At 38.2% G+C, this 22,041-nt stretch overlaps 1 protein-coding gene across 2 annotated transcripts; it reads right to left on the reverse strand.

The window, feature by feature from the left end:
* Positions 1-1,588: 1,588 nt before the first annotated feature.
* LOC103029834 (solute carrier family 22 member 4) lies at positions 1,589-21,067 on the reverse strand. 2 transcript variants are annotated; one of them, XM_007253596.4, is made up of 10 exons: positions 20,605-21,067; positions 15,066-15,169; positions 13,684-13,838; positions 11,579-11,750; positions 9,591-9,732; positions 9,376-9,470; positions 7,907-8,121; positions 6,231-6,413; positions 4,142-4,277; positions 1,589-2,391 (listed from the first exon to the last, which is right to left on the reverse strand). In XM_007253596.4, exons 1-10 carry the CDS (start codon positions 20,917-20,919, stop codon positions 2,310-2,312), a joined length of 1,599 nt encoding a protein of 532 aa, XP_007253658.2. In that variant the 5' UTR covers positions 20,920-21,067; the 3' UTR covers positions 1,589-2,309. The 2 variants fall into 2 exon arrangements, with proteins under 2 accessions (XP_007253658.2, XP_007253657.2); XM_007253595.4 differs by having other exon boundaries at positions 9,376-9,473; positions 20,605-21,063.
* Between the last annotated feature and the right edge of the window lie 974 nt (positions 21,068-22,041).

Consider the following 22,041-nt stretch of genomic DNA (forward strand, 5'->3'; position numbering starts at 1 on the left):
GCTGATCTCCAAGTCATTTAAACGAGCATCCGCCCGCGAGCATGTTTTACAGATCGTGAGATTTGCAGTCTAGGTTTTAAATGGGACATTTACGGGATTTTTTTTTCTAATGGGAGGGGCCCAGTGATGTCTAACTGCAAAGTAGATAAAAATACCAAAGTTTATAAATACTGATATATTCCCCATCTCCAAAATAACCCCAACATTATGGCTGCACCATAACCAACACTCGAAATAAATGTCTTTAGAAATGAATAGGTATGGTATATACAGAAAATTACCAGACAAAAATACGGACACACCTCCTCATTAAATGCTTTTTCTTTATTTCTGTATTTCATTGATTTTCTACACTGTATATTAATATTAAAGACACAAAAACAATTAAGGGGCACATATGAAATTTTGTAGTAAACAAAAATTGGGATGAGCTGATTTTCACAGCGTGAAAGAAGAGCAGTAACTATTGTTCAGCACCTCCAGGAACTCCTTCAAGAGGCTGAGAAAACTATTCCAGGTGACTTTACCTAATGAAGACACTGAGATAAATGTGCTACTTACAATAATCTAAACTATAAAACATATTCTGGTCTGTTTAACACTTTTTCTTTTTTACAAAATAATTCTGCATGTGTTGCTGTATAGCTTTGATATCTTTAATGTTAAATTTACAATGTAAAAAAAAAATCCTAAAAAGAAAGAAAACACATTGAATCAGAAGAGGTCATCTGACTACCTGAATATACTGAATATAGACCAGGTTATTTCATCAATGTATTTTTTCTTCCCTGATGATCACGGCCATATTCCAAAATGACAATGCCAGGATTCATGGGGCTGGAATTGTGAAAGAGTGATTCAGGGAGCATGAGATCATCATTTTCACACATAGATTGTTCACCACAGAGTCCAGACCTTAACCTCACTGAGAATCTTTGGGATGTGCTGGATGGAGAAGACTTTGTGCAGCGGTCAGACTCTACCATCATCAATGCTGCAAGAGCAACGCTGGATTGAAATAAATCTTGTGACATTGCAGAAGCTTGCTGAAACAATACCACAGTTAATGCATGACGCAATCAAAGCTGAAGACGGTCCAGCAAATTATTAGTGAGACCTTTTTTTTGGTCAGGCAGTGTATATAAAAATGAAAATGTTAATAAAGAAACATATAAATAACGAATTCATTTATGTAAGGCTTAAGGTTTTACATAAATAAGGTTCATTATTCGTTACAGTTTTATTCTATACATTACTTTTATTGAGTCATTTACTTGTTTTTATTTATTTATTTATTTATTTATTTGGCAGATCTAGTCCTCATAAACTTATAATATAGACCATCCAGTGATGCACAAGAGTAAAACCTTCTCCAGTTCAAGCCTAAAGCACTTTCATCAAGCCATTTAAATTAACTAAACCAAAGTGTTTAGCCACCCCAACAAATATCCTGAATGATGGAGACACCCACATGACTATCATACTTAGTCACTGCAGCTCAGCAGTAGTGATTCAGATAAGTTTCCAGTAGCATTCTGTTTAATTTTCAACAACACTTAAAAAAATAAACACTCCAAGTGGCTCAAAATCACTTCACAATGTAGTAAGCCTCCCTTTATTTACAATATAACAATAGAAGTGTTCATTGTTCATTGTTCATTTCAATCCTATATCAGGTCAATAATGAACAGCACAGTAAAAAACAAACTCTCACCAATTTAAAAATCACATCTTTTCACAATGTTAACAGTGTTACCCTGGATTTACAACACAAATTCAATTATAAAAAATAAATCAAAAGACATAGAAACAGGCCTTAGTACAAGTATGACCATTTTAAACCATAAAACTTGTGCACGTCAGTACAGCTCACATGACATAACATGACATTTATGACACATTTGGTGCGCACCTTCAGCATCAGTATGAACAATGGTGCCTAGTTTTAAGAGTAAACCTTATTCCATTGGAAAAATACTGTCTGCATACACTGCAAAAAGTAATACATTAAGTTTAACAGATTGTAATATGGTGTGCAAAGCATCTCCACACAAATAAAACATTATATTATCACACCACAGTCATTACCAGTAAGTAAGAAAGTAAACAGAAGTGCAAAACTGTGTGGATCTAAAATATTTTATTCATTTTTTCAAGACTTAATATGGTCTATTTAAGACTTCTATAATGAATATAAGACCATATAATGATTCACACATTTGAATGTCAATCTAAATGTATTGCTTTTTTCAGTGTACCAAAGTCAAGTTTTATACTATCTACGTATGAGGTATGTAGTGTACATGGAATCACACAGCTGGCGGAAGCTTGTGTGCCTTCTCAGTCTTACAGCTTCTTCTTGAACATGCTGGTCTACAGCAGCCACAGCACCTGGGGAGGAATGAACGGCTCTGTGTCAAAAACATGCAGTATTTCATTACAGCAAAGGCATGAGTGTGGCTTTAGGGGCTGTCCTGGGCTTTGTTCATTCACAGACAAGGAGACAGACATGTGTCTGTGTTCTTCTGTTACATATAATACTCAGATCACAGGCTGCTGGCTTCTTGCTGGGTCAGAAGGCCTCAGCAGATGAAAGATTTGTTTCTTATGAAAACTTCGGAATCCCCTTCCAAATAATGTTTGGGAAGTTTAGGCTGAAAAAATCCCCTTGTTTAATCAAAATGGCTGTATGATGTCTGTAATCGGTTCTTTTGTGTTCTTCTTCTTCTCTCTCGCTATATTTCTCTTTTTAACCGAAAGCTGAAGAACTGAAAATGTTGACGTGCTGAAGGTTCAAACAAATAATAGTATAATGATAATTATACTAGGTTTTTAAAAGAGAATAATTCTAATTCGATTAAATGAAAAAAGAAGAAAAAAAAAACGTTATGGGTGCCTACATATATATATATAAATAAATATGTAAATATGTAAAATATGTATGTAAATATGTATTTTTTTACTGAAAATGTCTGTCCTGTCCCTTGTCAGCCTCCATTTTATCCCCTCCTTTATTTGTCGTCCTAGCCATGTGTCTCTCCTTGTCTCCGCCCATGTCTTTAGTGCTTCCACCTGTGTTCATTTGTAGCTCCGCCCTCTCATTTTCTGTCCCCAGTTGTTTCCTTTTTCCTGTTCCTTCCATGTGTATTTAAGACCCTGTGTTTGCAGTGTTACAGTCATATGAAAAAGTTTGGGCACCCCTATTAATCTTAATCATTTTTAGTTCTAAATATTTGGGTGTTTGCAACAGTCATTTCAGTTTGATATATCTAATAACTGATGGACACAGTAATATTTCAGGATTGAAATGAGGTTTATTGTACTAACAGAAAATGTGCAATATGCATTAAACCAAAATTTGACCGGTGCGAAAGTATGGGCACCCTTATCATTTTATTGGAGATGCCCAAACTTTTTCATATGACTGTAGTTTGTCTTGTCTTGTGTGTGTTCCACGTCAGTCAAGTTGCTGTTTCTTTGTTTTCTGTTTTGTTAGTTTATTCAGTGTTATTTTAAGTAGTCCTGTCTGTTCATGCGTCTATTTTGAGTTTAGTTTAGTTATGTCCGCTGCAATCCCAGACAGGCTGTTACACAGAAAATACTACACTATTATTTTAATCTTATAAAACACACAGAAGTATCAGCATTTAAACCTTTTAAACATTTTAATTTTAATTATAAAAATTATAAAAATAGTGGCATCTTGCTAATCTAATATTGATTATTTTAATTACGTTTGAATGTCCACCATTAAAGGCTTTTTACTATTAAGGAGAAGTTTTATAGATTATTCAGAGTTTACAGAATTTTTGTAAAGGATTGACACCTCTAGTAAATATATGCAGTTTTGAGAACGTGATGGTGAAATCTGAGTGCACATGCAGGCCCTGAAGCTTTAGAGAGTCAGCAGCAGCAGCATGTTTGGGTGATGTGTTCCTTTGAGGGCGAGTCTGACTGGAAACTGAGTATGTATATAGATCTGGCAGGAGTCCAGATATTGTTCTCTTACGAGTGAAGGTAATAATTTTGACTGAAGAAGCTGTTAAAAAGTGCCTGAAGGCCACTTTAACCATGAATGAGTGTGTGTGTGTGTGTGTGTGTGTGCATGTGCATATAGAGCAGAGGGTAAACAGAGACATACCAGTTAAGAGTCTGCACTTGCGAGAGGTCCTCAGGCAGGGGCGAGCCTCGAGTTTCTGGCATCAGAATGCTCAGCAGCCCAGCTAACACGGTCAGCGCCCCCATCAGAATGTAGGGCAGGATCCGATCATAGTGACCTGCAGGGTTAGCACAGTGTTACTGTAGCAGAAGCTCCACCAGGTCCAGCAGATACAGCACCCAGAAACACTAATTTACCAGCTTAATGAAGGCATTGAGTGAACAAACAATACTAGATGAATGTGTGCTAATGGGAAATACTGTAGTAGCTCTTTTAATGCCTGATTTTAGTGACAGCATATTTGAGACAACCATAACAACTAGATGTGGTCTGAGTTAAGCGTAAGTACATACCAGTAGTTTTACGATGCGAACTAGTGAAAATTATTTTCCTGTTAGCTACCTAAGCCTTTTTGCATTTTTATGTATTCTATTAAAAATGCTTATAAAATACACAAAATCTATAAAAAATATAGGTTAATTGTGTTATATTCATTTGTCAGGAACAGCAATAGTGTTCCCGGGTCAGTTTTACCTGGTGCATGTTTAATTATCCAAAAGATGCGTGAAACCTTTATTATTCTATCAATATTTAATGCAGTGGTGTTCCTTACCTCTAACAGGTAATGGTTCAGTTAAGATAATTCACTTGTTTTTAGGATAATTCACTTTTGGTTTTAGTTGTTGTTTTTGCAGGGGGTTGCAAATATGTGAGATCAACCATTTTTATATTATATGTTGATTACATTAATTAAGGCAAGTAGAAGAAGTTTCATTCTGAAAAAATACTTTTAACAATTTTTCTAGATCTTCAAACTTTAAAAACGAGTCAATTTGACCCGTAACATAACAGGAGGGTTAAAATGACCAAAGCCAAGAATTTATGTAAAGTTTAAAGTCACAGTCGCATAAAAAACTCAAAGATATCACTTCTTTACCTTATAATGAAATTTAGTGAAAAAAGTCTGAAAGTCAAGTTACAGTATTTTAGAGCATTTCTATTGTTCATTATGTTCTATTTGTTTATCATGAAATACAGTGTACAGAGCCTATGCCATAATTACATAATCATAAAAAGTGAGATACAAAAGGTTTGTCCAATATATATCCCATCCTAAAACTGTATATTTAATTTTATTAACCAAAATATATGAGATTAATTCTCAACATGATACAGTTTAAGGCAAGTGACACAGTTTTTAGGTATTTGCATGATGCTAATTTCTATACATAGTTGTTAGCTAGTCACATCAGACTCAAAACTGCAGTTTAAAACTAAAGGAGAAATGTCTCAACCAAATGCGCCCGCCTGTGTAAAACAGTGAAAATGATTTTCACAAGACATTGTGGTGTGAATGCTGGTTCTTCAGTGAAAAAAAGCTCTGTCGTCAGCCCAGAGGCAGCTCTAATCTGATAATTGTAGAGTTTTGGGTTTGAGTTTGGGGTGCATGTGTTGTAATGTCATAACAAGATTACCTGAAACCAAAAGCGTCTACCTACAGAAGAGCGTCAGGTTTCTTTTTTTTGTTCATTAACAACAACCTAATCCTTCAATCCTACAAATAATGTCACTTTAAATGTAAAAAATAAAAACTATAGTAAACTAAACTTCTCAATAATAACAACAACAACTACTACTACTCAGACTACTACTACTGATACTACCAATACTAATAATACTACTACTAAAAATAATAAAGCTTGAAGTTGAACAATATACCTACATTTATTTTAAATTAATTGAGTTAATCGATTAGGACTTAGTCATGTCAAGGACTTCAAAGTCCTTAAACAGATTTTGATTTGATTTTGACAGTAAATAGGAATAATATTTTTTTAACTACTTGCAATAATAATAATAAACACCAACACATCTCATGCTATTTGTATTATAATACAGCAGTATTATGATTACTAATTGCGCCACAAATATTCACTTAAATCTGAACTATTTTTTTAATTGTAACATAGTAAAATGTCTGCATCTGATAATTTAAACTAATTATATAATGTAAAAGTTTCTTGCATGACAGTGAATCAGTGAGGTGTGTGCAGGACAGATGTCTACTCACCGAAGTAGGGGAAGAAAGGAGCGAGCGTGCTGCCGGTTTTTGAGCACATGGAACAGACGCCCATCCCCATGCCCCGCACCACGGTGGGGAACTGCTCCACCGCTGAGATATAGAGCACGGAGAACGCTGCAGTGACCCCCAGCTTGGCCCCCATAGCCAGAGCCACAGTCACCCCACTGTAATCTACAGAACACACACAACACACAGCACTGCTTCAGAACCAGGTCTTATACTGCAGGTATGAGGATGTGTAACTGACTGACTGTGATCAAATTAATTACGTAAAGCAAGAATAAGCCTTATTGAGTGGGATTAAGATGAGTTAAAAGTGTTATGGTAGAACTGGTGTTAATTAGTAGCAGAAATATCATCACTGTTACTTGCAGCTCCACCTCGTATCTCTCAAACAGAAACCTTACAGGAGAATTTATATTTTAATTTATATTTTATACTGAATCATTTTGGTTCATTTCTATTGGCCTGTTAATCGTGACAATTTTAACACAATATAAATAACAAAAAGCAGATTAAAAGTGTGTCAAAAAAAGGCATTGAGACATATGGTAAAATATTCCACAGCACTGTAAAAAAGAAATTGCACACATCAAAATTATACCATTAAGAGATTTTAACATATTTTTCAAAAGAAGCCAAACATAGACTAGTGAAAATAATAGGAGACTCATGGATGTATTAGAACTATTTGTGTACTATTACTATTAGTTACTGTTAGTTAGTGTCGAAAGTATTAACAATTATTATTCAGGTATAAGTATAGATTCTAGGGTTTAAAATAGTTACCGTTATAGTACAAAAATGTTGAAGTATCAGTGTAAGCCACTTTTTCATGTACGAGTGTAAAAGTACTGGTTTAAAACTACTTAAAGTATAAAAGTAAAAGTAAAGGGGAAAAAATCCATTAAGGACAAAAGCTTAGGCTGCACCACAGAGTCCTTTAGTACCCTACCCCCATCCCCAAAACAAATTTTTCTAAAAGCCATAATGACTAAAATGTTAATGTTGATAACAAAATTTGGGATGCACTAGGCTCCCTGTTTTAGCTGCATATCCTCGCTGTCCTATGAAAACCACTTATATCCTTTTTTGTGGATTTTTAGTTTACAACATAATTTGAACAGACAAATTGTCCCTTACACTGTGCCAAAATTTCTTGATGAACGGACCAATAGAAACTCTTCAAAATGACCTGAAATAACCTCTTTTTACATTGACTTCCATTGAAAGTTTACAAGATTTTTTCTCTATCCTGTAAAGTTGCTGTTTTGGAGATAAGTGTTTTTCATTGGACAGCGACAATATATAACCATTGTAAATGAATGTATTTTAGTAGAATGTAAATATATTAAAGAAGTTTAGTTGGACTTGAGTTTGTCTGGAGTTCTCTTGAGTCTCTGCACGAATCATCTTCATACTACGCTACATACATCCGCTATGTTTATGCTGGAATGTGGGCATGACGATGAAGTATCATATTGTTGATCACAATTAGTTCTGTGTTAATATATTGTAGTTATTTTGAGAGGTTTAGGGATGTTCTTAATTTTGCATCAGCGTGTAATAGCCAGTTACATGCATCTGTTATGGGAGTTGATGCATTCAGGTAATGGACTGTTCTCAGTGATGGAACAGAAGCCAGCAAAATCAGGGGTGGTCACCTGGAGGTACAACATGGATTAGCAGCAGAACCAGGCCAGCGGAAAGCAGCGGGCCAGTGATGAGCGCTCTCCTGGGCAGCAGCTTCAGCAGAATCCAGGCCAGAACATAAGCAGTGATCTCCATCAGAGCAGAGAGCAGGCAGTTCAGATACGGGTCTCCATTCATGTTAGGGGTGCTCAGAGACAAGCCGAAGTAAGTGATGGTGATGATAAACCTGGAAAAACAGCATTTAGTGTTAACTGTTATAATTAGTGGTAGAAGCAGTACTGTAATAAACTCACATGCCAGAAGACATAGGATAGCAGTACGTAAGCTGATCATGAGGTGTTATATGGTTTAGCTTGGTAGTGGCCACACCTGTATATGTTGTGTGGTATTATCTTGTGAGTGAGGCTGAACACTGGCCATGGGATCAGAAAAGCATCTCTAGCAGAAATCACATCCACATTTAATCCATGACGCCCCACACACATATCCCACAGGTCAGTGCTGCATTCTATGGCTTTTAAGGGATGTGGCAAAAGTCATGGGACATGATACTAATTCCTGTACCATGATATGTGGCATGTCAGTGTACATTATAAGCTACATTATGTGCACAATTGAACACTTGTTTTAGCAATGGGTTTACCTTAATAGATTTTGTCAAATCTATAGACTCCGTGTATTTATAAATTTCTTTGACATTTAAAGTTCTGGTCCCACATAATTATACATTATTTCCAAAAAAGTCATTTCTAAACCCCAGCAACTAACTACAAGTGCTGGAAGAGTGAAGGCAAGCACATGCTAAACCTAAGACCAAGAAGCCAGCCAGCTGCTTATTTTCAAACAATATCACTGAGCAGCTCAACACGCTTGAAGGAGAATACTAAAACTAACAGATGCTAACTGCCAAATCTGGAGTAAAAACCTATTTATTTATCTATTTACATGTTTTTGGTTAACTTTTTTATATGTTCATAACATTCATTACCATATTTACTTTCGTGATCATCCTTTTCTATCCACATGACTTTATGCTTTAATGTTTAATATATTGTTATGTTTTTTTTTCTGTTTTGAGCTGATTGGCCTAAGATCTTATACATGCTTCTATCACCAGTACAACAGGATGTCCAACAAAAATTCCAACAAAATTAATTTAACCTACTAACTGCTTTAGAACAATCTAAACCGTAAAAATGCTTTAAAAATTAAAAGTCAAGCAGGAATCTTAAATACACCATATTGTGATAGTGCTTTCTTATTAGATGATGTACTTATCTATGCAAGACAAAAACTATTAACAAACTCTGTAATGAAACTTAAGGAATTTTTTTAATTTAAAAATAGGTTTAGAATGAGCGTTTATGACTTAGGTTACTGTGAAAGTATGTTGAACAAGATCTTGCTAAAAGTTAAAAACATACAGTGGACAGCACTACTGTACTAATGTAAATGTCCTTCAAGAAAAGACTGTGTTTACCATACAACACCGTTGAGCAGAGTTATGTGCCTCATCTTTGGGGTCCGGATTAGGTCCATGTATGTGTAGGAGACATCAGAGTTTTTGGCCCGACTCTTCTGATATTAGAACAAAACACACACACACACACACACAGAAGCACAGAAGCTCATTAACATGCCAGATTAATTAACAATTACATTTTTTTGATAACTGGCTCATAAAGCTGCCCTTACCTCAGAGAGCAGAAAGTCCGAACCCTTGAAGATGACCTCAGGAGGAGTGATGCCATTTCTCCTGGCTGCTGCTCTAATGATGTCCTCAGCTTCTTGGACCCGGCCTTTAGCCAGCAGCCAGCGTGGAGACTCTGGAATAAACCTGATGGTGAGAGAACACTGAACTGAGAGGATGGAACAAAAAGGGGAACATTGTAGTGATAGGATTAATAAAACAATAGATAGGATTAGTAAATATCAGTATTGCACTGAAGTGTGAAAGCATTTCATACTCATTTATAGCTATTAGGATCTGACTACAGTTAATCTCGTTTTCTTTAATCATGCATACAAAATTACATAGTAAAATTCATGGTACAGCAGTATGTAAATGTATCATTAAGTAAAGTTCTGTAAGTTGTCAGGTCCTATCCTGTGAGTGAGGCTGAACACAGCATGGTCATGGCTTGAGAGATGCCTAAACGTAGGTGCCAGATTAATGGGACAGTATATAAAGTTCAAAGTTGTGCATGCATTTAACATTCCTTTATCCACATCATCACGTGTGCACCAGGGATACATAGTACGTAGTTGGCCAATTCTAGCCAGATAATGCCAATATTAGTCAGACTCCACAGTGGAGTCAGTGCAAATACTTTTTAGCATCCACGGGAAATGCCTCCTAGATACTAGTTGGCACGTGTAATTCAAATAATTTTAGAACAAGTAATCAATGTTTTGCTGTATTTCATTTTTTAACTGCTCGCATTGTAGATTAATACCGTCATCAAAACTATGAAGAAAAACATTTTTAGTAAATAAAAAGGGCTAAACAAAGCCAAATATATTGTATAGTTTAGATATAACACCTCTTGCTTAGATTACAGCTATGTTCATCTTAGCTGGATTTTCTCAGTCAGCTTTATGAGGTAGAGTCACCTGGAATGCCTTTCAGTTAACAGCTGTGCTGAACTCAACAAGAGTTCATTATTAAATGTCTTGCCTCTTAATGTGTTTAAGAGCATCAGTTGTAAAGTTGTGAAGAGGTAGAGTTGGTTGGTATACAGTGAATAGCTGTATTTGAGTAAGTTTTAATCCATATTATGACAAAAACTACTCAACTAAGTAAAGAATAAAAATATTTTAAGAAATGAAGGTCAATCAATCCGAAAAACTTCAAGAACTTTAAATTGAAATCGAAAATACCAGTCTCAGAAACTGCAAGTTAACAGCACCCCAGATAAGAGTATTTTAGTTTGTTTAACACTTTTACTACATGATTGCTTATGAGTTTTTCAAAGTCTAGGTGACTTCATTATTCATTTACAATGTAAAAAAAAAAAAAACTTTAACGTCTGTTGTATGAAAACAGTACAATGTATCACTCCAAAAAGCACAAGCAACGTAATCCAGTATAATTAGGTGGTTGCTGTGGTGATGCTAGGTGATGGCTATGGTGTTGGTGGACGGTTGCTGTGGTGTTGCTAGATGGTTGCTGTGGTGTCTACACCCTTTTAAAGAGCCACTAAACCCTAAACCATATATGTTCCATTTATAGCTGTAATGAAACATAGCAGTCCTGCTTAAAATTTTTATAAACATTTCCTAACCTTTTAAAAATGCTTTTATTAACGCATTTCTATCTCTGCAGCGCCCTCTCAGGCTCAACTGTGCTATAGGCATGGATGGCATGTCCGGTTACTTTGGTACGCAGACAAATCACAATATGCAGATCAGTCAGTCAATAACACCGCCCCCCCTGCTGACGTCCAACCATCCTCATCTCACCACTATCAGAGGCACACTGCTCAGCCCAAACAGCATTCCCTCCTGGCCTGCCTCTAAACCCATACATCACCCTGTTCCCCTCCCAAACTACCCCTCCCAATTTATAGCCCTTTTCAAATTTGAGCTGATGGTGAAGTCAGCTCAAATCAGTGGGTCAGTGCCCCTTTCACAACAGTAACAAAGATTTCTGGTTAAATAACGGTGTTATTGCTGGATCTTACCACCAGAGGGGTATGTAGAGTAGGCCAGGCAGAGAGAGGACAGTCAGCAGCAGCCTCCAGCTCCTTAACAAATAAGCACAGAGGGGGAGGAGGGCATAGCCCAGTGCATAAAACACACAGGTGCCCAGAACTGAATAAACCACACGCAAATTCTTCCCCAGCAGTTCACAGCCTGTGGGAGAGAGAGGGGGAAATAAACAAAGAGAATGAGACTCGTTGGACCTGAAACCCAACCTGTCAGCATTTAACACCCTCACAAGCATCCATAGTACAACAAGTCCCCTAATTATGGTATCATTTAACACACCAAACCAGCCCCGGATAACGTAACATCAAGGACGGATTCCAGTGGTGTTATAATCACTAAGCTAAAGGACTGACAGTGTTTTGACAGTATTTGCTGCTTAATTCTATAAGAACTGTATATTCTCTACCTCAGTAACTGCTGTGATCATGTGCATGTTCTATATGTTACAGTACGACACATATCTCTGCACCTTATCTTCATCACACACATTTCATTGTACCAATATGGTACTGCACTGTCTTGTCTGTTAAATTGTCTCATGTTTGTTGTATATATTGTATTTATTTTATTATTAAAGTTCTATGTTGCACATTCGTTACACGTTTTCACTTTATGTTGTCTATTGTATTGCTGTTCCATGTTGCACCATGTTTCCGTAGGAACGTCATTTCGTTACACTGTGTTCCTGTACTGTACTGTATGTAATGACAATAAAAGCCTATAGACTTGACTTGACTTTAGTAAAATACCCAACATTCTTAAAATGTCGGTAAACAAAGTGTTCTTTCACACAGTTTCACATAAAAGTCTGTAAAAAATTAAGAAACAACTTCAAAATAAGCAGTTTCTCTGATTTTATGTAAAATTAATTCTGACATTAATTTTGACATTAGAAGCATTTATTTGCAGAGAAAAATCTTTTAGACCTCAAATAATTAAAGAAAAAAAGTCCATATTCATTTAGAAACAACGACAGTAATGCGTGTAAAGCGTTCAAAAATCAATATTTGGTGGAATAACCCTTTTTTTTAATCACAGCTTTCATGCGTCTTGGCATGTCCTCCACCAGACTTTCACACTGCTTTTGTATTGTAGAGATTGTTGGTGATAAAGGACATGGTGAACATAAGGCTCGTGTTGTGTACAGTAAAGTTGTAAGTGGTATTAGTGAATATTAGGGGTGTGACGACAGTAGGTAAGCTCCAAGGTACAGTTAAAAAGCTCCGCCCGACAGTAGGTAAGCTCCGCGAGACAGTATGAGCTCCGCGGTACAGTTAAAGAGCTCCGCGCGACAGTAGGTGAGCTCCACGGTACAGTTAAAAAGCTCCTCGCGACAGTGCTCTTATTGTCCCAAATACTGTAAGTAAATTGTACACGTGACTGTTTCGTAGGCAGTTGTACTAATCCCTTAGCTCTGTACTCTATTTAAAAAAAAATCTGTCTCTGTTTCCACTTCAAGCATAGTCTTAATATGACTGGTTATGGTTATGAATAGTTAAATTACAAGAGATTTAGGAGGAAAAAAAACACAAACCATATTCTTAATATGACTGGTTGTGGTTTTCACTTATTGTTTGCACTATATAACCTAGAAAAGTTTTATTTTTATTTTATATTCTTATTCTATTTCAGCTTAGGCTTGTGCTCTTAAACTTCACATACTGAAATTCCTACCGATCTCTTGAATTATTTAATTATAATCACAGCCTGTAGAGGAAAAATCCTTTCCAATCTTTCTTTGAAGAACATTGTTTTAAAACAGCCAATAACAATTTAGGGTTTTTGTAGCACATGTGTTTGTATTTTGTGTTACCCCATGTCAAATTAACTTTATAAATAGAAATTCACTAGAAAACAAACTTCTTTGCATTTGGCCAATTTAATATCATAATATGTGTAATTTCCAAGTCATACAAAAGACACATACACTGCTGGACTTTAGAAGAGCCGTGTACAGAAACATTCATAAACATAATGTCCCAAAACCTTTGGCACATTATGTTCATGCATGTGACTGTATACGGCTCTTCTAAAGTCCAGCAGTGTATATGTGTGCATATGACTTTACCCTACTTGCCTAGGACAAAGGCTGCCATGTAGTTGGAGATCTGCCCGATGCCAGTGAGGAAGAAAAACACACAGAACATCTCCCAGCTAACGGAGGTCACCTGGATCAAACTGGACAGGGTCTGGATGGCCATAGTGGCAAATAGAACCACCTTACGTCCGAACCTGCAGGAAGACAATGGAGACAAGATAGTCACAAGGCAACATGCAGACTCTTATGTCAGTGTTAAATTACCACTGAGAGTTCAATTTCAACACTCAAAGTGTTAACTTAATACTAACGGTGTTGAGGTAACACTGGCAAATTTACTGCGTAAGATATTGGTCTACACATAGTCACTGTGACTTATTTAGATTAACTGAATGCAATATTAATAAATGTGTTATTAATTAATATTCATCAATATAGTATTAATGCGTATTTAAATACAGCTCTGGAAAAAAATAAGAGACCACTTAATGATAATGTTTTTTCTTGATTTTTACCAGATAGAAAACCCAGTGGAATATAATCAAGAGGAAGATGGATGATCACAAGCCATCAAAAAAAAAGCTGAACTGCTTGAATTTTTGCACCAGGAGTGGTATAAAGTTATCCAAAAGCAGTGTGTAAGACTGGTGGAGGAGAACATGCCAAGATGCATGAAAACTGTGATTAAAAACCAGGGTTATTCCACCAAATATTGATTTCTGAACTCTTAAAACTTTATGAATATGAACTTGTTTTCTTTGCTTTATTTGATATCTGAAAGCTCTGCATCTTTTTAGTTATTTTAGCCATTTCTTATTTTCTGCAAATAAATACTCTAAATGACAATATTTTTATTTGGAATTTGGGAGAAATGTTGTCCGTAGTTTATAGAATAAAACAACAATGTTCATTTTCCTCAAACATATACAGTACCTATAAATAGCAAAATCAGAGAAACTGAAGAAACTCAGAAACTAAAGTGGTCTTATATATATTTTTTTTTTTATATATATATATATAAAATGTCCCATGCAGTTTCATAACCCACACACATACACTATATGTCCAAATGTTTGTAGACTCCTTGCTAATTAATGCACTCATCTACTTTAATTTACAAATTGGACTTGGATTAACTTAAAAACTGCTAAACACTTATTGGGTCAGACAGAGGCCATAGCCTATAGTTGCCTTTCAATAGAAAATCTCCATTTAAAATGCTGTGTATTTAAAAAAATAAGCTTAATCTGGAAAAATGCCTCAAAGGGTTAAAAAAATGGCTTGTTAACCTGTTGTTCTACATGGTGCACCACAGAGGCATTTTACAATCCACTTTGCATACAGTCAGCTGGTTGGGCTGGTTCAAACACAACAGTAATGGCCCTCTATCCATCTCTCTTCTTCCCTTGTAAATTCAGTACCTGTCAGACAGCTCTCCCGACACGAAGGATCCACTCAGCACGCCCAGGAAGAAGATGGACAGACTGAAAGGCACCTTCCAGGAATTTTCGCACACCAGGTCCCACTGGAAGAAAACACACCGACACAATCACAATCACTTAAAGTTCCAGCTCTGAGATGCTCAAATCACAGTCGACCATGCACCCTATGTATATGTATATGTAACTCCTAGTGCGTGATGCTGGCAAGTGTTAAGCACACATCTAGAAGATAAAGCTCCAAACCTGCTCACACGGTCGAGTGAAAGATCTTTAGAGTGTTCTGAGGCACACCTTGTAGACTCTTTTGTCTAAATTTACAACTAGGGTAGACATGTGATTTTTTCCCCACCTGTTTTCAGAGTGCGACCTGTGACCATCTTAAATCTATGTTAGCAAAACACAGAGCAGAAATTTGGCATATTTAAAACGATATGGAAATACCATTAAAAAGTTTTAACTTCATATTTATTACCATGTAATACCGCCCAAACCTAATGCTTGCTGGTGCAGGTGTCTGTTGGCTAACATATCAGAGCTTGGGATCTGGCACTTTCCTATAAGTGTTTTTTTTTTCTGTCTAGGGATGCTGCATTTGGCAACAGTTCAAACAAAGAAGGCAGTGGCTGACTTCACATTTCGGTTGGGTAATATATCATAAATATTAAGATATAAAAAAAATACCATATGGTTATATTGTATCTGATTTAACTTACTTTGGGTTCTCGAAGGATGACATCAGTACATCACTATAGCCTTGTTCAAATTATGGTGTTAAAACATTGTAATTAAAGGTAAAGCATGACAACTTTTTTATTTACTTTTTTATTTATTTAACTATTATATATTTCCCATTTAAATACAGAACAGGCTGTGTTTTTGGTGTTGTAAATAAATACTGATCCTTATATAATAGATAATATTATACTATGTTGAGATTTTTATTATATATCTTTATTGTATATTGCCATTTCTCCCAGCCCTACTTGACCAAAAATGTGTCCTGGATCTCCTTTTGTCAGGAGCACTGCACGTGATAGGAGGAGTTCCATTAAACAGGGAGTGAGTTCATTATCCAAACAATTGGGTAAAAATGAAGATATAAAGAAAAGCTTATAGTTGGACTAAACTCTGATAACCATAAGTACATTCACACTGTCTCTCTGCAAGCTGCACTGACCTTGTTTGTGTGAATGTCTTTAAAAAACCTGTAGACCTTGAACATTTGGTGTTCCTGGATTTTAACAAATACAGACAGTTTCAGTCTGGAATGTGTAATAAGGGACATTTTAACGACACTTGTGAAATGTGAAATATGTGGGATGTCACATTTAGAAAAAAGAACGTGAGAAAAATTACAGTTATTTGAAACAAAAATACACATGGTACACACATGGTTTCTCAAAAGGTTGTGGGTTCAATACACAAGGCCTCATAACTGCCACTACTGAGTGTATGAGCAGGGGCACCCAAGCATGTCTCACTGACCCACCCAACTGTCTAAGTAATCCCCCTATGACTTGCAAGGCTCTCAACACTACAAGTGTGAAGACTAGCACAGACTATGCCTACTCCGATGCATATGAACCTACATACTGCCTCTTTTTAAACTGCCACAAATGCAGCATCACCAGACAGCAAGTGCTCTCAAAGGAAAGCGCTGGATCCTCAGCTCTGATACAAAAGCCAGCAGATGCCTGTGCCAGCCTGTGTCACTATGGGATTGGCATTAGAATGATGAGGGTGAAGAGCATGGCCAATCGTACTCCCTCTGCTCTGGCTGCTGATGGCAAAGCAGCATGACCCAGGATTCAAACTTGCAATCGTTGGGCCATGGCCAGGGTTTTGGTCTGTTGAGCCATTTGGAGCCCCAACCCCAAATGTCTTAAGGGAAAGTGAAGAAACAAGGCCTTCTGCTTGTTTAACTTTCACAACTGAGGTGTCCTTGAGACAGGAACCTAATCCCCATAAAATTCCTCCAGGGCACTGACATAACTGCCCACTGCTCTGTGTGTGTGTGCCCTAAATAAAGAGTAAATCTATGCTCAATACCAGTTCAGAGTCCATTGGGCACATTTATAAACTGCTCATCGTGATTCCAAAAATCTTTACGATTTAATCATTAATCAATTCAGAGTTACAATTGCGCTTTTGAACAAACATTAATTCTTAATCAGTAGGTATTATGACACTATAGTGAATTCAATCAAACATACACAGATGGCACAAACTATATGGGACAACTGTCTGAAATGAAGGGTATTAAAAAATACTTTTTCTGCTTTTAAACTACGACGATTTTAAAGCGTTTGCTCTTTATATTGCTGTAAAGATTTGATTGATTGCATTCTGCATTAAGAGCATTAGTGAGGTCAGTTAGAAGATCATCATCCCACCGTATCCTTAACTCTGTAACACTGGATCATTCCAGAGAACACAGTTCCACTGCCCCACAACTTCCACTAATGCACAATGTCAACAAGTTCATGTTTATCTGCTCCAGAGAGTCTAATTCTACTGGCAGTACTTCACTACAGGGCTCAGATGAGCTGGGTGTGGATTAGGACATCTGTTTTAGCAATGGGTGCAAATTACTGTAGCTGGATGCATTGCGTACAAAGGGTCTCCACAAATATTTGGACATATCTGCTGTTTGAAAAATGAGCTATGCCTGTCTCCTGACAGGACCATTGTCGGTACAGCCTGGAGTCATTTTAGGGCTGTAATTATGGACTCAAAGCATGTTTAGCTGCTTTTAGATCCTGCATAGAAACAGGAGCACTGTGTTAGCCAACCACCAGAGTCAACAGGGGCGCACAGGCCAGAATAGCCAAGCCCTGTGGGTGCCAGAGGAGTGTCTGTGTACTGCATACTGATGATAACAGGGTTTAAACGGGGACATTGGCCAACAATCAAACAGACGTTGGACTGCAGACAAACAGACAATATGTCACAACAATAGTGGATATAGGGCTAGGGTAAAGGAGCATACACTAATCAGCCACAACATCATTCCTGATGAAAAAACTGAATAGAGAGCTCATACTGGTCAGTCTGGTTAAACTGGTCAGCCTGCTTTGGACCCTTTTTTGCAAAGGGTATGTTTTGTTTTAGTTTGATGGTTTAGATGGTTTAACATAGACAAAAACTGATACAATCAAGGTTGGTATCTACATATTAGAAAGAAAATGAGCAGTCATTTTTTGAAATTGATGTGTAAAAAGCAGGAAAAATGGGCAAGCGCCAGATTGTTATGGCTCGACAACTGTGTCAGAACATCTCCAAAACATCAGGCAGTTCTTGTGAGGTGTTTCTGATACGCAGTATCGGGACCTATGAAATATTCTCAAAGGGTTAGGGACAACTAGTGAACTATAGACAGAGTCACACGCACTCAAGGCCATCGATGCACGTCTGAGGTGAAGGCTAGCCTGTCTGCTTCAATCCTTAATGCTTGCTTTGTTTCGTGGAATTTATGCCTCAGGGATTTACACTGTATCGGGCAGGTGGTTTAACCTTTAATGTGTGAACTGAAATCTGACCAGACAGATAATGGGCTACAATCAAACAGACACTGGGCTACACCCAAACAGACAGTGGGCTACAAACAAACCAGCCACAAACAGTGGGGTTGTGGGTTAACACAATAACAATCACTGTAGACAGTGGGCTACAACCAGACAGTGGGTTTCAACCAATCAGACAGTGGGCTACAACTAAACAGATACTGGGCTACAACCAAACAGACAGTGGGATACAACCAAACAGACTGAAAGCTACAACCACACTTAACAGACAATAAGCTACAACCGAACAGACAGTGGGAAACAACCAAACAGATTGAAAGCTACAACCAGACTTAACAGACAATAAGCTACAACCGAACAGACAGTGGGATACAACCAAACAGATTGAAAGCTACAACAAGACTTAACAGACAATAAGCTACAACCGAACAGACAGTGGGATACAACCAAACAGATTGAAAGCTACAACCAGACACTGGGCGACAACCAAACAGGCACTGGGCTACAATCAGACAGTGGGTTTCAACCAAACAAACAGTGGGCTACAACCAGACAGTCGGTTTCAACCAATCAGACAGTGGGCTATAACTAAACAAATACTGCGCCACAACCAAACAAACAGTGGGCTGCAACCAATCAGACACTGGGATATGACTTAACAGACAATAATCTACAACCACTTAAACAGTGGGCTACAACAAAACAGACAGTGGGCTACAACCACGCAGACAGTGGGATACAACTAAACATATTGAAAGCTACAACCAGACACTGGACAATAATCAAACAGACTGTAAGCTACAAACAAATAGACAGTTGGCTACAACCAAACAGACAGTTGGCTACAACTGAACAGACAGTGGGTTTCAGCCAACCAGACAGTGGGCTACAACTAAACAGATACTGGGTTACAACCAAACAGACAGTTGGCTACAACTGAACAGACAGTGGGTTTCAGCCAACCAGACAGTGGGCTACAACAAAACAGATACTGGGCTACAACCAAACAGACACTAGGCTACAACCAAACAGACACTGGACTACAACCAAGCAGACATTAGGATATGACTTAACCAACAATAAGCTACAACCAAATAGACAGTGGGCTACAACCACTCAGACAGTGCGCTACAACCAACAGATTTAAAGCTACTACCAGACACTGGACTACAACCAAGCAGACATTAGGATATGACTTAACAGACAATAAGCTGCAACCAAATAGACAGTGGGTTACAACTAAACAGACAGTGCGCTACAACCACTCAGACAGTGCGATACAACCAACAGATTTAAAGCTACTACCAGACACTGGGCTACAACCAAAAAGACACTGGGCTACAACCAAACAGGCAGTGTGAGATACAACCAAACCAACCACAAACAAAGAGTTAGTATGCTCAAACCAAACATCCACAAACAAAGAGACACTTGGATACAAAATCTGAAAATTAAACTACAACCCAAAAAAAACGACGTACTACAACCAAAGAGGCATATGACTACAAACAACCAGACCATGGGCTAGGAGCAGACAGACAGGTAGCTAAACTCTACTCAATGAGCCTAATGTAGCCTACACTATGAGACCAATGTTGCAATGGTGTAGTAGCAAGTTAGCATTAGCATTAATAGTCATAAAGTTAGCTATATGTTTTGAGAGGAAGGTTGGAGGAATTGGAGTGTGGAGTTATTTTCTCTGAACACACACTTATTGTAGAAGCTAGAGGAAGAAAACTGCCCACCGGCATCTATTAGAAGTGTGTTTTGAGTCATCAGGGCTTCTGGACAAACATGGTGGAAACAAGATAGTACAGTTCTGATATGAACATGCTTAAAAATTAGAATGTCAACAGTCACTAGTTACGTGTTGTATGTATTTGTGGGCACTGTATGAATCATCCAACTGAAACCTCTTCCAGTACCCATGCCCATCTGGAAACCACCCATTTCAATGTTTCCCCACATAAGGATGTTGCCTGTGTGTGTCGTACCTCAGTGACTATAGTAGACTCATAGCGTTCAGTGCTGTACTCCCAGCCGTCCACACACAGCCCTGTGCCGTTGCTGCTGCCATTCAGGGCTGGCACCTGAGAGCAGGTTCCCCAGGTGTGCTCCAGGCTGGCAGCGCTCCCGTTCCAGTGGGAGGTTCTACACCGGTAGCTGGGTGTGTCTGCGAGGAACACCATGGCCATGCCGGTGTATCCGTTGGGCACGGTGCTGAGGCTGAGCAGGATGAAGATAGTCACCTGAAACGGACCCCAGTCCCCCAGGAAGGAGGTCACCTCGTCGTAGTCCAGCGAGTACATCCTGCGTGTCGGGTGGTCTGCAGGCAGACTGAGGGGTGATTAGAGAGCAGAGATGATGCTGATGGCAGTGCGGTTTCTGAATAGCTGCTGTCACCTGCTAATCCCCATCCTGGGATGGGGAAATGATAACAGAGGCAGGCTGTGCGCTCAGTTTTACAAACATGCTGAGCAATGGAGGAGGAGCTGGGGGTGTGGCTAGTGTAGTGTCTGTCAACTGAGAGAGAGAGAGAGAGAGAGAGAGAGAGATGAGGAGAGTGAGAGAGGGATAGTGTGTGTGTGTGTCTGTGTGTGTGAGAGAGAGAGGGAGAGAGAGATGAGGAGAGTGAGAGAGAAATAGAGTGTGTGTGTGTGTGTGTGTGTGAGAGAGGGATAGTGTGTGTGTGTGTGTGTGTGTGTGTGAGAGAGGGAGAGAGATGAGGAGAGTGAGAGAGGGATAGTGTGTGTGTGTGAGAGAGAGAGAGGGAGACAGAGAGAGGAGGAGAGTGAAAGAGGAATATAGTGTGCGTGTGTGTGTGTGTGTGTTTGTGTGTGTGAGAGAGAGGGAGAGAGATGAGGAGAGTGAGAGAGGGATAGTGTGTGTGTGTGTGTGTGTGAGAGAGAGAGAGAGAGAGAGAGAGAGAGAGAGCAAGAGAGAAAGAGTGAGAGGGACAGAAAGAGAGAGAGAGAAATATAGAGAGAAAGAGAGGGAGAGGAAGTGGGAAAGGAGAGGAAGAGAGAGAGGGAGGGACCTATAGACACTGAGCGAGGGAAAAGTGATAGTGTGTTTTTGTAAGTGAGAGAAAGAGCAACAGAAATATAGAGAGAGGGAGAAAAAGAGAGGGAGAGGAAGTGTGAAAATGAGAGAAAGGGAGGGAGAGAGAGAGAGAGAGAGAGAGAGAGAGAGAGAAAGGGAAAGATGAAGTGAGAGATGGAGATAAAGAGACAGTGAGAAGGAGAGAGAGAAACAGAGGGAGGGCAAGAAAGAGAATAAGAGTGTGTTTGTAAGAGAGAGAGAAAGAGCAAGATAAATAGAGAGAGAGAGAGAGAGAGAAAGAGTGGGAGAGACAGAGAGAAGGAGAAAGGGAGAGGAACAAAGAAATAGAAAGAAAATGTGAAAGGAAGAGTTACAATCTCAAAGCACTC

This window comes from Astyanax mexicanus, chromosome 2, assembly GCF_023375975.1.
Source record: "Astyanax mexicanus isolate ESR-SI-001 chromosome 2, AstMex3_surface, whole genome shotgun sequence".
In the NCBI taxonomy this organism is placed as follows: Eukaryota; Metazoa; Chordata; class Actinopteri; order Characiformes; family Acestrorhamphidae; genus Astyanax; species Astyanax mexicanus.

Coding starts and splice junctions, on each gene's coding strand:
- LOC103029834 (XM_007253595.4), bottom strand. CDS start 20,919: ATGTACTCGCTGGACTACGACGAGGTGACCTCCTTCCTGGGGGACTGG. Junction 9,733..11,578: donor CTCTACATACCCCTCTGGTG/GTAAGATCCAGC, acceptor TCTCACCATCAG/GTTTATTCCAGAGTCTCCAC. Junction 6,414..7,906: donor AATCCATGTTGTACCTCCAG/GTGACCACCCCT, acceptor TGTGTTCTGTAG/ATTACAGTGGGGTGACTGTG.